Below are 14,212 nucleotides of genomic sequence, written 5' to 3'. Positions count from 1 at the left end.
GATGGCTACCACTAGATTTCCTGCTGGAGGGCAAGTATGAAGGTGGCAGTGCTTGGGAGCTCTCCCAGGTAAAAGCAGGGAGGTCATTTTGTGCCCTTCCCACACTCAGCAGTACTGTATTTCATAAATTGGGTTCAAATACAGCAAATCCAGCTTCAACACTAGAATCAAATCTGACACTACTCACCAGAAGTACCCATGGGTTTAATCTAGGCTGTTTGGTTGGGTCAAAAAGGGATCCAGGTTCCCTGGAGCCATGAAGCCACCTCCTGGCATGTCCACTCAGGTGGTGCAACACCACAGACCTGACTATACTGCCTTCTGCCATTTGCCATTTTAGCCTTGGTAGGGAAATCCTGACTGGTTAGATCTGAAAATTTAGGGCACAAAAACTTGGACTTGTAAAATAAAGGAAATAACTCTATACATTTTTTAACTCTATACATTTCTTTTGTTTGTTTCCAATAATTAAGTAAATCAAGTTAGTAGTATTCAATCCCTTGCAGCATTGAAAAAAAGCAGTTTTGAGACAATGATAAATTCTGAGCACAGCTGGATATATGAAAGCAATATTCCTCCTTCCCCTCCAAAGATATTTATTCTTTCCCTCAATCAGTTTGAAGCTCAAAAACATAATTGGGAACAACTTTATAAGCTGCAATGGAACTTTGTAAAAGGTAGTTTATTTAATGTCTGTAAAGTTGATTTCTGGAAAGTAAATGAATGAATGAATCCTATTGCCAGGAGAATTTTCCAGAATTGTCAGTATATGCAGTGGAACTTCCTTTACTGATTTTTTTTCACGGGTTTTGCATGAGACAATGTGTGTGAATCATTGAAATATAAAGGCATTTTCTTTTCAGCTTTTAAATAATCACTTGGCTATAAACCAAAAGTGTTTTTGCCTTTGAACTTCTGTGGAGGTCTTTATTTAGTATGCAGTTTGAAGGTCCAGATTGTCAACTTTATGATCAAAATACTGCAATCTTTTCTAAATTGCATGAACATTTGTGGAGGCTTCTATAGAGAAGCTTCTCTTTTTTCATCTCTGCAATGTTTGCAGTAAATATTTTGTATTTCCAAGCTACAGGCTTAATACACTGAAATAACTCTTCACAGCTTCCCAAACTAGATGTCTGCACATAACAGCTGAAATCTTAGAACTTTCTGAGCTAAATCTGTAAGTTTTCACTGTAGCCACTTCCCCACACTGAATATTCACTATGGAACATCTGACCATCCTAAAAATCAATGGTTTCCTTATCAGAGTCTAACATCCTGTACTTTCAACGACAGTTACGTGAGTCCAAAACTGTAAAATGTATCTATATTTTTTGATTCATGTTAGGGCTGGCACTAAGATTAGTTGATATTTTACACTATTTCCTCATAGAAAAAAATTGCAATATAGTAATTACCCATTGTATTTTCACTTGTTCTGTGAATTTCAACTTGGTCACAATGAAATGCTCCAGGACTGATAGACAATTAGTCCTTTGAAGATTTCTCTCCTGCTGTGGCTTGTGATAGACTCCATATCCCTGCATTAGGTGCACTGCTTGAATTAGCCTCTCACCCTCAGAAATTGTCCAGCTGACCTTTATTGGAATAACATTTCAGCTCTCAAGCAAGCATGGCAGGAAACCTTCATCCAAATGTTAATGGAAGTTACTTGTGATTACATTCTATCCTACTTACACTTTTAAGGGAAAAAAAGAAGAAATTTCTCACTCATAAAATAACACTATTAGAAAGATTTTAATCCTGATGAGAATGGCCTCCTGTTAGCTTTCTCCTAAAGAACAGGTTCTTGCAATTCACTAAATAGTATGTTGGTCCTGACACTTGGCTTCCCAGTCTGAGAATGAGATCATAGTTCAGAAATTGGATCTGATTTCTTATATCTTTGTGTCTATACTAAAGAAACAAAGTTATCTGCATACTCTCAGTGCATATCACTGAGGACATTTTTCTGCACAAAACTTCCCTCTTACTTTTAGCCCGCTTGTGATGTTAAAAAGAGAACAGTAGCAGTTGATGGCCATGGCCATTTCTAAGTTTCTTAAATTCCTTTTCATGGGTACAAAGAACTCAAAAGTTCATTCAGCCAAGCTGTGGTGGGCTGACTTTGGCTGGACTCCAGGTGCCCACCAAGCCATGCAATCCATTTTTTGCACTTCCCCTCCTTCCACTGGCTCAGGAGAAGACCCAGTGTAAAACCTTCTGCTCTGGCACATTTCCTGGATGGTGGCACCCAGTTATGGTTGGTTGCCTCACCTTGTGGACCATTCTCAAAGCATTTTTTTGTGAACAAGTCAGACTGCCTATTGCAAAAGCCTGAAAGAACAATCCATCCTAAGAGGGCAATCTTATCCTTCACCTTCAGGAAATTATGTTGCAGCTTAAACTGCATAAAAAATGTCCCCAGATCGTCCCATATTCAGAGAGCTCAAGCTGAAGTTACACAACCTCCGCAGTTCAGGAATATGCATATAACAACTAGTCTGAAAATATCCTCAGCATTTATCTTAGCTGTATTTTCTGAATCACTTCTGTGAATTTCCCTTCAGAGCACTTTTGCAAAGCATATTTTTGTAGTAGGTTCAAAATTCTGGGTTCCACTCAAGTGGTTGGATATACAATTTACAATTCAGACCTCAAATGGTGAGGGTCAGGGTACTCAGGCACTCCTATACATTGCCTGGAATTAGGTCTGCCCTCAGCTTGACTTCTTTGTTCATGTTTCAGGGGAGGAAGAATTTATTAAACACTGATTTGCAGTTGATTAACTTTGACACCTTCTCCTCCTAACCTGAAATCTTCCAAAGCTTTTTAAATTCTTTTTCTGTCCCTACCTTGGTGGAAAGGCTTTTTCTTTCAGACAAAAAGAGACAGTGTCCAAGAATTACCCTATTATTTTTTTTTCTTTTCAGTTCCTTCATTTAAGGAAAAAAGTCAGGAGGCCTGTGTGTGAATAAAAATTGGGATCATACTTAGTGGGAATCTTGAAGAAGCTTTTAAAAGCTTTAGCTCTTTCTTCACATATATGAAATGATTGAGTAATTATATTTCCAACTATCTTGGCAAGAAACAGTCACATCTTCATCAGAGTTTCTATATTCATAAAATCACAGAATATTCTGAGTTGGAAGGGACCCATCAGAATCATCAAGTCCAACTCCTGGCCCTGCACAGCACCATCCACAAGAGTCACGACATGTGCCTAAGAGAATTGTCCAAACACTACTTGAACTCTGTCAAGCTTGGTGCTGTGACCACTTCCCTGGGGAGTCTGTTCCAGTGCCCAACCACCCTCTGGGTGAAAAACCTTTTCCTGATATCCAACCTAAACCTCCCATGACACAGATTCATGCCTTTTCCTTCACTCCTGTCACTAATCACCACAGTAAAGAGATCGGTGTCTGCCCCTCCTCTTCCCCTCAAGAGGAAGTTGCAGATTGCAATGAAGTCTCCCCTCAGTCTCCTCTTCCCCAGGTTGAACAAACTAAGAAACCTCAGCAGCTCCCTATATGGCTTCCCCTCCAGGCCCTTCACCATTCTTTGGACACTCTCTAATAGTTCAATATCTTTCTAATATTGTGGCACCCAAAGCTGCCCCCAGCACTGGAGGTGAGGCTGCCCCAGTGCAGAGCAGAGCAGGACAATCCCCTCCCTTGCCCAGCTGGCCATGCTGTGCCTGATGCTCCCAGGACACACTTGGCCCTCCTGGCTGCCAGGGCACTGCTGACTCATGTTCAACTTGCCATCGACCAGGACCCACAGGTGCCTTTCCACAGTTTTTCTCTCCAGCCTCTTGCTCCCTATTCTACACACACACAAGCAGGGTTACCTGGCCCCAGGTGCAGAATCTGGCACTTGCCCTTATTAAACTTCATTTGGTTCATATGGCCCAGCACTCTAATTTAAGGAATGGTGATTGCTCATCTCGCCAGTCTGAACTAATAGAGTATTGCTATTACATAATTATTTGTTGCAAAGCCCTCTATCCTGAGTGCATGTTTCCCATGACGATTCTCATTCCCTCCATGCCCACTCTTTATCTCTCCATGTCTCAGGGATGTCACATTTTGTACTTTTCACTGCATTGCTGAATAAGAGCACAAAAGCACCCACTCAGATCTAAACTTCAATGTAAACTTTTCTTTAGGAAAGCTGCTCTGTATAGACCAAAATTTGAACAATACTTCTAAGAGAAATAAAGTGCTCTGCAACAAAGGAGACTATGCACTGCATTCCTAAACATAGTATGCACCAAGAAAAGCATATTGGCCTGGTGAATCTTCCATAAATGCTGTCTTTCACAGGGAGAGATATCAGCAAAAGAAAAAGGTTCTTCCTGTCCTACCTCTACAAGTACTGTAAAACTTTTAGTTAACCTTGTTCACATCCCCTCCATTAACTGATATAATTAGAGAAATTTATTAATGGCTTTCCAAACAAGCTTTGAGAAGACTGTCTCCTGCTGGACTGCTGCTTCCTTCCTCTGTGGCAACAAGTGTTGCTTGCTTCACCAGCTGGGCATCTTCTTGATAACAAAATGCTCATTTGTTTCCATATGAATACAGATAATAAACTATTACCCCATTGAAAGAGATGCTCTCCCACTGGGGAGAGCAACCACATTGGTTTGACCCACTGGTTTGACCATATGAGGCAGAAAAATATAAATGCAGATATACCTATAACCTTTAGGAGAAAAAATACGTATCAATACATATAATCTATAGGAAAAAGAATTTGATAAAAATAAAAACCTATAAGGAGTTTAGAGAAACGCCTAATAATTTTAATTTAAAACCCCTGTAAAGAGCGAAGTATAGAAATACTTCTCAATTACCTAAAAGTTCTTCCATAAAACTTTCAGTGAAATAACTATTAAAAATCTACAGGGGTTTAAATAAATTTTAAAGGCTGAGAAGAAATTTATTCAGGTGAACACACAGTGACCTTAGCCAGCTCAATAAGGAGGTGCACTTGGGTTGCCCTGTCTCCTAAATCAAGATAAAGATGTGGGATACAGGCTATTCATCTTTGCCTAAGCTCAGCTCCCAGATGTATCACCCAGCATGTGATAATGGAAAGTATCTGTACCCAACACTGAGTGCCAGAAGCACATTCTCTTCAAGGGAAATACATGCTGCAAAAGACTAGAGGTAGAAAGAAGAGGAAAAAAAGACTTAATTTTTAAATAGGAGTTACTTGACAAACAGGAATGACTATGTTTATCTGCTTTTGATAACTGCTTAGAAATCCCAAAGCATTACACAGCAACATTATTAAGAAAACAAGACAAATGTGGGTATGTTATATTAATATCTCATAAAATCATTATTAAAGGCTGAAACCAAAAATTAAAAAATATTTTATCTTTCATCTGTGCTGAAGTGTCTCATAAAGCTCATTGTGCTTCCTTTCCTGAATATGGAAAATAGGATAATTCTCTTCAATTCCAGATAATGTAGATTATTAAATAAACTTTGAGATTATTCTTTTCCTATTCCTTCCTGTCCACATCTTTAACACGGACCAGTCTAGGATGCTCAACTTCCTCTCCAGTTTCCACATTTCACCTGAATTTTTACAAGTGTTGATCCAGTGATTTAATTTCACAATGCTCAGTGATTCAAAGCAAATGGGGCTCTGTGATCCTTCTGTCAAAAGACCTGTCTGAGTCAAGAGAACAACATATTTCAAACACAAGTGAAGTTTCAGATTCAAAAGATGCAAAGGCCACCCTCTCAAAAGGTGTTGTTTCACACCTAGCAGAGCTCTGCCCAGGCAGGTGTAACTGGAGCAAGGCTCCTCCATGCTCACTGCCGCTGCTAAGCAACAAATATCACACCTTGTATTTATAATTTTAGACTCTGATTCTTACTTAGGCAGATTACAGGCTTTAGGGGAATTGTCTATAACCAATAATAGGTATTCTGAAGGGTGATTATTATTTGAATGCTGATGACATTTTATGAAGCATAATCTTTACTATAAAATGAAAGCTGGTAAGTATTGGACATGTTTTCAGTATCTGCATGATTTACAAGCACAAAACTTGTATCACAACTTCCATCAGGGGCCATGATAGATACAAACATGTGATGGTAAATGCCAGTAGTTTCATTTAATTGAAAACTCTGTTGTTTTCATACTGACTGCAGAATTATCTGTTTTGGAAAGCACTGATTCTTAGGTAATAGAAATATTAACACAAGTATTTACAGAGTGCATGTATGATCAAATAGAAGCATTTAGTAGAGTATAAAGTCAAATACAAATACATTTCAGTTTGTGATGAATCACTTTATTTATACACAACAAATATATACTCATGCAAATTATATTTAACAAAAGTTATACATGGTGCATCGGATCCCTACTTGTTCACTGGGACACCACCAGGATATTATGCTAAATCTCATAGATCACTTTCAGAAACTCTGAATAATTTTGTCCCTTTGAGTATTTTGTAATTGCAGTCTCTTCTGGCCACTGTGTCAGCAGTGTCATTTCTTTACATCTTCCCTGCTTGTTTTCAAGCTTTCAACTATGCCAGAAGGTATGGCTTGAAATCAACTTTTCAAGTTTCCCCATGCACATTCATTTTATCTTTTCACGCCACTCGCGAAGCCTGTAATATAAAATTGTTCCTAGCCTGATCATCACTACTTTCAGCCATTCATCTTGAATGATAATTGCATCTCATTCAAACATATATTTTCTTGCCAATCCTACTTCCTTTACCTGTAACCATGTGTCTAGCCTGTTACTTCCACTTAAAGGTCTCTGAATCAGGCACTGAATTTGTTCAGCACATTAACAGCAGATTGTTCACTGAGTACAATAATGCAGATACCAAATAACAGTAATTCTGTATTCTGTTGTGTTTTGGTTTGCAATTTTATGTTATAGCGTTACTGTATTGTCAGGCACTTTTCTACCCTCTTCCCTTTTTGAAGCAATAGTCTAAATTGGTAACTTTCCAGAAGGTAAGTACACACATGATGGTCATACAAGGTGAAAGTTTGGCCACCTTGAAAAGAATGGTCCCATTCCTACTGGATTTCTAAGATCAAAGGGAAGGGAAAAGAACTGTAGACCCCTTTTTGATACAACCAGAAAGATATGCAGGCTGAGAAAATCTGACTTGCATTTTGGTACCTAGAACTTAGAAAGAACTGTCTGCAAGGTGACTCACATTTGACCTGCCATGGTATGATACAACCAGTGGCAGCCAGGCAGAGATGAGACACAGCTGACGAGAAGCTGTCTTCCCTGTGCTACAACAAGGCAGACAAAGGGCAGCACAAATCCACAGAATTCTAACAAGCTCCATACACAGGCCTTCAAACTAACTTTCAGAACAGTCTTTTTATCAGCAGTGTGACAGAAAAAACATGCAGTCACGGAACCACAAAATCAATGGCGTTGGGAAGGGACCATTAAAGCCCTTCTAGTGCAACCCCCTTGCAATGAGCAGAAGCATCTTCAACTAGATCAGGTTGCTCAACAATGACCAGAAATCTGTGTGTCACAGAAGAGGTGCCACATCACTCATAACTAAATTCAACAGAACTGGCACTGGCACACAGAAAGTGACTGACTCCAGCATGGAGACAGTTTTGTGTGCCACAGGTCCCACAAATACTCACTAGTTATATTTCCATAAAGCTGTCTAACTCACCACTTTCTGCTCTCAGGGACACAAACATGAGCAAGCAGCACCACAGCCTCAAGTGAAATCACTCCCCTGAGCCACATTTGTGAAGTGCTAAGCTCTCTTCTGAAAAAGTATGGACTTCACTTTCAGAATATCTTGAAGACTATCTCAGGCTGGAGAACATCCCCTTATAAGAACTGATTCTGTTAAAGAGAAGTTCAGGACTCTGTCATAGGGCTTTGGTCGCCTTCTGCCAGACCACAAACCACACACCAAAGGCCCTGCTGGTGGGGAATTTTTGTGACTGGGGCACAACTGATGAAAAAACTTATGCTGACTATTCAAACTAGGTTTTAGAGGGTTCATCCTATTCCACAGTGGATGACCAAGAGCCAAAGGCTGTAGAACGCTGTATCTGGAAGGTCCCAAAGACAATTTCTTTTCAAATGATAACAAGTTCAAAACAGGAATTTCCTATATATTTACTGAATTTATTTTTATTTAAATGAAATTTTTTTCTGTAAACAATAATAGATTAGGTCTGTCTTTCTCTTGCATGTTAGCAGATAACTATGAATCTATTTCTGTTCACTCTATGGTACAAAGCCTATTCAGTTATTCCGTCTCTCATTCAATTTGCTATACTTGTTTCATTCTCAAAATCTGATCTTGAGTGAATGGGCTCTTCAGAAGAATGTCACTTTATGCACTTGTTTAATTACTTTAATTTCTGACTGATTCTTATTTTAGCATAGCAGACACTTCAATACTTGAATGAAGAAATCCCATTTGAAATTTTTATTTGCAGATAGCTAAGGGAAAATAAATAAATATTGAGATTCACTGTTCTGAGTAGGAAAGAGAAAGAAAGAAAAGCAATATTGTTTGAGCAACTGTGTACAGATTTACCACACAGTCTCAAAACCTTACTTCAGAAAATTATTTCAGATACAGAACACTGGAAGATTGAGATCTCCTGCCAAAAAAGAGTGAATGCACCAGCCGTAATCCAAGCAATAGAAATTCTAATAGTCAAACTGTCAAATTTGAACAATAAGGAACACCTTTTTTATTTAGGAGCTGTTCCTCATAACCAGATTTAATCAAGTCTTCTCTCTATTTGCATAATTTCTTCAAAAGGCTAGGGATAATGCTTTGCCATTTTCAATCTTCTTTCCTATGTTGAGAGAATGCTTCTATCAAGTGTGTCTTTACAGTGCTAAATAAGAAATTTTGTCTTCCAGAAAGCAGAAAATCTCTTTGTAAGCTTAGCCTTACTGGCAAAATTAGACTTCCTTCTGAGACAATGGGAGTATGCTTTCTTTCATGAACTGTGTTTAGCAGGTGGAACCCAAATCCTTAGTCAAAAGCTGTAATAGTGCATAAAACTACATTGCATTGGGAGATATCTCCCCCTTTTTCTGTTACACCTTATTTTAGGCAGGAATGGCTGGCCTTTCTATTGTGCCTCCTTGCCCCCACTACACATTCTGACACGAAACTGCAAATGAAATACTGACATCCCCAAGCAACACTTCTTTCCAGCTGTCCTGCTGCCCTGCCGACTTTCGGTTGGAGTTCATGTGTTGAGGACAGGGCATGTAACAAGATGGAACTGAAAACAAGCTGAACTAAAAATCAGGAAAGGGTTAAGAGGACTTACTGGTATGTGGTGGGACTGACATTGATGCGGCGTGGGTGACTTCCTGACTCAAACTTGCTTGCAAGGGTGACGTTGTTCCCAAAGAGACAATAGCGTGGCATTCTCACACCAACGACGCCGGCCAGCACGGAACCTGAGTGAATGCCTATCCTCATCTGGAAAAAAACATGAGATCCGTGTCAGTCTGCCTCTCTTGTGCCACTAATGGTAATGGCATTAGCATTTATTTGCAAGCAATCCTTTCAAATAAAGAATAAACCGAAGAAGAAAGAGTGAAGAAAACACCATTCCACTAGCTTAAATCAGATGCAGTTGAAAGAAAGAAGAACAAAAACATGGTTACCTTTTTACTAAAATTATTTTCTTGTTCTGTGCACATCTGCTGGAGATTATGACAGTCAAAACAGAAATCATGAACAGAATAGGGTAGGATCATCCAGAGTTACTGCAATATCAGCCAACCAATTACACAAATAAATACATTACAGAGGGTTCTTTTTGCCACCACTTCTCACACAGGCTTTAAAGTAAGACCCAATTTTTCTCAAACTGGCAGGAAGAGTAGTCAAGTGAAGTGAAGGAATTAAGTTACTTTTATCTCCTTCACATTTTTCTTCCAAACTCTTCAAGGTCTAAGGTCTTTCTCACTTTGTCAGACTGAGAGATATTGCAGTGGTGAGAATGCTGAAGACTGAGGCACCAATGATTTTAAAAGTAATTGTATCCTCCTCAAAATAAAGAGGAATAAATCCCCAGCAAATTAAAAAAATCCCCATGTGACTATTCTAGCGATTATCCCCTATAACTGCCCGAGATATGGCAATTGCATAGACCTGTAAAGGTCAGAGTCACTATCCAAGCTTCTTTCAGCGTGAATTATCAGAGATTTATTCTGCATATATTTTAGCTACCAATGGTGCTTGCCAAGAAAATAATTTTTACAGATAGGGAAGTCTTTTTCTCTTGTTAACTTTATAACAGTAAAAAATTGAAAAGAAGGTATTTATATCTTCTGAGGATACTCTTGCTCATAGCAAGTGGACTGCTGCAAAACATAAGGTGAAGGAACTAAAAAGCAGCTAATAAGAGGGTCTGATGGGGTATGAATGAGTGACTTACCTAATATTATACTCAATATGGACCTTTGACTTAATTCACAGTTATTGCACTGTGCTTTAGTCTGTCAGTCCCTATTTTCTTTAATAACAAAATACATATGGACTCAAATAGAAATAAAAAAATCATTGTTACCCCTTTTTTATGTAGAGAAAATGCCAGCATTTAATAACATTGGTGTCCATGAAGTTCTAAGAACATGTGGGACTCCACATTATTTCACTGACTATGTTTTTTTCCATGTGCCCAAAACTTTTACAATGCAGCTAAGCACTGTTTTAATTTTGTTCCTCTCTTATATGTCACAAACAACGGGTTTAGAATTATATCTGCTATACAGTAAGCTCATGCACAACCTAAGAACATGTTCCATGTTCAGTGGTATACTACTTAGAACATTCTCACGGGCAGCCTAAAACCCTCAATCTTCACAACAATGCTGTTAATTACAGACTAGGTTGTTTGACTTGTTTGTTTGTTTTTTCTTTTTCTTCTTTTTTTTTTTTAATCTGTGAATAAGTATCAAACCATTTAACTGAACTTTCAAAGCTTTACTATGGTTTGGAAAGCAGCTACTGGAATCCTTCAAATACTTGCTTCCACGGGGCTGGGAAACATCCACAAACTTGCTAACATCTGTGTAAACCCATCACACATATGATTTTGTTGATGTTTTGGGACTGTAAGATTTCCTGCTTTTGCTACAACACACACTTAAACTCCACTGTTCATTACCAGTGAAAACACGTTCTCATGCAGTAATAAAGTGAGCAAGCAGCCCTTCTCCATAGAGGTGAGGTCAGTACCTACCCTTGGTGAAGGACTATGAGCAGGAAGTCTTGCTCACACAACAGTGGGTATGCTGTCAGCTTTCAATAAATAATAAACAACCTATTTAGAATGTCTTGTTCTTGTGAGATGGGAGGTGAATTAGTCATTTTGCACACAATTTTAAGAACAGAGCTAATGAAACCTACTTGTTCCACTTCTACTCTGTACATTTATTCAAAAATCACAAATTAACTGTGTGCTGTGACCTCTTCTAGGGTACATTCAATCCCATGCAAAGGCCAGACTGAAACTGTAAGAAAAAGCATTAGCTTTGTTTTCCTCTAAAAACATAGGGATAAGAGTATTCATTAGAGTGGAAGGAAAATATGATAGCAAAAACTGTATTAAGAAAATAAAATTTGCTTTTGCAATGTATGCAGTGAAAGCTGAAGTTGTTGTTGGTTGTTTTTTTACTTTCATTCTTTCAATTTCATTGCTTCCTTTTACATGGCAACATAGTTCTTTTATCACTCAGTGCTTCAGTGACAGAGGTGAGGGTTTTTCTGTACTATCTTAAGAACTTTTTTAAAAAACACATGCTCCTACAATAATAAAGGTACATATATTCTCACAAACACTGGTTAAACTCCATAGAGAGTGTCAAAACCTGAAGTTTTCATTGAGTGGAAGAAAATTGATGTAAGCTTTCTCATTAAACCATAGAGATAAATTACACCACAAATGACTTAGAATAAAGCTCCACTCCTGCTTTATTATGTAGGTCTCTACAAGAAAAGAGCCTGCAAACACTGCTGCTATTGCCATGAAGTATTCCTTAGTGTTCCTTCTTATACTGAGAATCACCATTACATTGGTCATATAGTACTTTAGTGAAATATTTTTACTTAAAAACATCTTTTCAAGATTTTACTTCATTTGTTGCTACATTGTTCTCGCTTTTTTTGTCACTGAGTTCGAAAGTGTTAACAGCTTAAGGCTCTTTTTTACAAAGGAAGAAAATGTGTGATCAAATTATTAACAAGCAGGGGCACATTACTGGGCACATCAACCTTTCACATTATCTTTGCAGGAAAAGAAAATCTGCCTAGACCACACAACTCAGAACAATAATAACAACAGTTATACATGTATAGTTATAGTTCCCAAGCTATATTGTATATGTAGCCTTTATCAGAAGAGTCACCATTAAATATTAATAAAAGCATATAAAGTGAAAACTAGGTGACAATACTACGATGCATTATTTGTCTATCATAACTTTGCTTACTCCTTTTAATATATGTGTAGTATAAATTATACATTAACTGTCTTATATGGAGCATTTTAAATAAAATGCATGCTCTTCATCTCTACCAGCTGCTCCTTTGCATATCCTTAATTACTTGGCTAAAGATAAAAGGGCAGTATGTAACTGAACCTGAAAGCTCAGAGGCTTTATGCATACAAATGGAAAGACAGGTCTTTGGAAACTATCACAAAGAGGAGACAGTCGTGAAAAAAAAAAAAACCAGTAAATACCAGTCTTACAATGGTTAAGGAACAGTGAAGAGACCAACAAAAGCCAAAGACTTTGGCTTTGGGAAAAATACTGAGAGATCTGTGAGAGATCTTTTAGATAAAGAGGGACAACTTGAACTGAGTGCAATGGAAAGATACAGAGTGGAAAATGAGAAAAAAAGATTAACAAATCTGATCATTGCAAGAGCTATGATAATAGTGAAGTGGAGAAAAGCTGATGAGTCAGAGGTGTAAAAGAAAGGCAGCCTGCATTTATCAATGTAGTATAAGAGGAAAGACATAGCTATGTAGAAAGCAAAAGAAGCTTCCAAAACTCAGACAGAAAAAGTAGCAGTATTTGGATATTTCTTACAGGATACGGCACAGAAAGCAGAAATGCCTAATACCTGAGTGACAGGAAGAATAGCAATTTTGTTCAATAGTGATAAAGAGGATTCATAAGGAAAGATGAGGAGTACTGGAGCTATGGTCAACACCTAATGGGGAAATGTGCCAGAAGTGGTACCAATGAGAAATGATAGTCCAGACGGGACTACAAGGGGAAAGTCAAGAACAAACAGGAACAGGGATGAACAACACAAAAATATTTGTTCTTATTCTGAAGTGAACATTCTATTACTGAATTTTTCTGATGTCCTGAATCTTAGAAAAATTGTATGTTACTTCTTTACACCTCCTCATTGCCAAAGCATGATTTTCCTTTTTTATATCTAGAAGAGACAGCAGTTTTGCTTTGTTTAGTTTTGTTTCTTTTTTATCTGCTGTGTAATTTCAATTACTTCCAATAGCCTGAACGCCTTCATAGGCACCATACTGAAAATTGCACTCTTCCATCAAAATAAAGCCTATTCCAAGTGAGATGAGAGTAAATGCAACACTAAAAACTCAAAATCCATCTACACTGACTTTATGGTGAAGAGGCAAAAATATTTTAATAACAATAAAGGAATGCAGTGGTCTGCCTGAAGTAAATTGCATCATTGTTAATTTGCTTCTTAATAGCTTTTTCTGTTAATCAGTACTCTCACAATAAAAAAAAAAAATTAAAAAACCAGTCATTTTCTTTATGGTCAAAGCTCTTGAGCTTTTTCTCTTTTGAAACCTTGATGAAAAATGTATTCTCCTTTATCTTTCCTCATTTCTCCACATAATTTGCAAGGCAAAAATTAGAATGCAAGTGGAAAGACAGTCTGAGAAGCAGCACTTGTCTACTCAAGAACATTGTATAAAACCTCAAAGCTGAAATTTTTTGACCAATATATGTCTGTATATTGATAACCAATAGAACACATTAGCCTTATTTCCCTTCAGTCAAAACTGAGACATTTCATTACAAGACTAAAAAATAATTCCTTTATTAATTAGACCACAGAAAAATGGTTCAAGCAGTAATACTTCCTGAACGGAAAATTAACTGGGTTTTGAATTATTCCTCAAGCTTCTTATGT

At 37.7% G+C, this 14,212-nt stretch overlaps 1 protein-coding gene across 2 annotated transcripts in view; it reads right to left on the bottom strand.

Annotated features, from left to right (window-relative positions):
* GUCY1A2 (guanylate cyclase 1 soluble subunit alpha 2) overlaps positions 1-14,212 on the bottom strand; it is a 135,222-nt gene that overhangs the window by 1,833 nt on the left and 119,177 nt on the right. The window contains exons 7-8 of one of the 2 annotated variants that reach the window (XM_085064027.1): positions 9,339-9,493; positions 6,350-6,646 (exon numbers count right to left, since the gene is read on the bottom strand). In XM_085064027.1, coding sequence (XP_084920153.1) covers positions 6,616-6,646; positions 9,339-9,493 — 186 coding nt within the window. In that variant the 3' untranslated portion in view covers positions 6,350-6,615. Of the gene's footprint in view, positions 1-6,349; positions 6,647-9,338; positions 9,494-14,212 lie in introns of those variants that run through there. The other variant, XM_085064016.1, reaches the window with a different exon arrangement.

This window comes from Lichenostomus cassidix, chromosome 1 (assembly GCF_008360975.1).
Source record: "Lichenostomus cassidix isolate B80296 chromosome 1, HeHo_3.0, whole genome shotgun sequence".
Taxonomy (NCBI): domain Eukaryota; kingdom Metazoa; phylum Chordata; class Aves; order Passeriformes; family Meliphagidae; genus Lichenostomus; species Lichenostomus cassidix.
The sequence above is the reverse complement of the archived record's forward strand: the minus strand, read 5'-3'. Positions and strand labels throughout refer to the sequence as shown.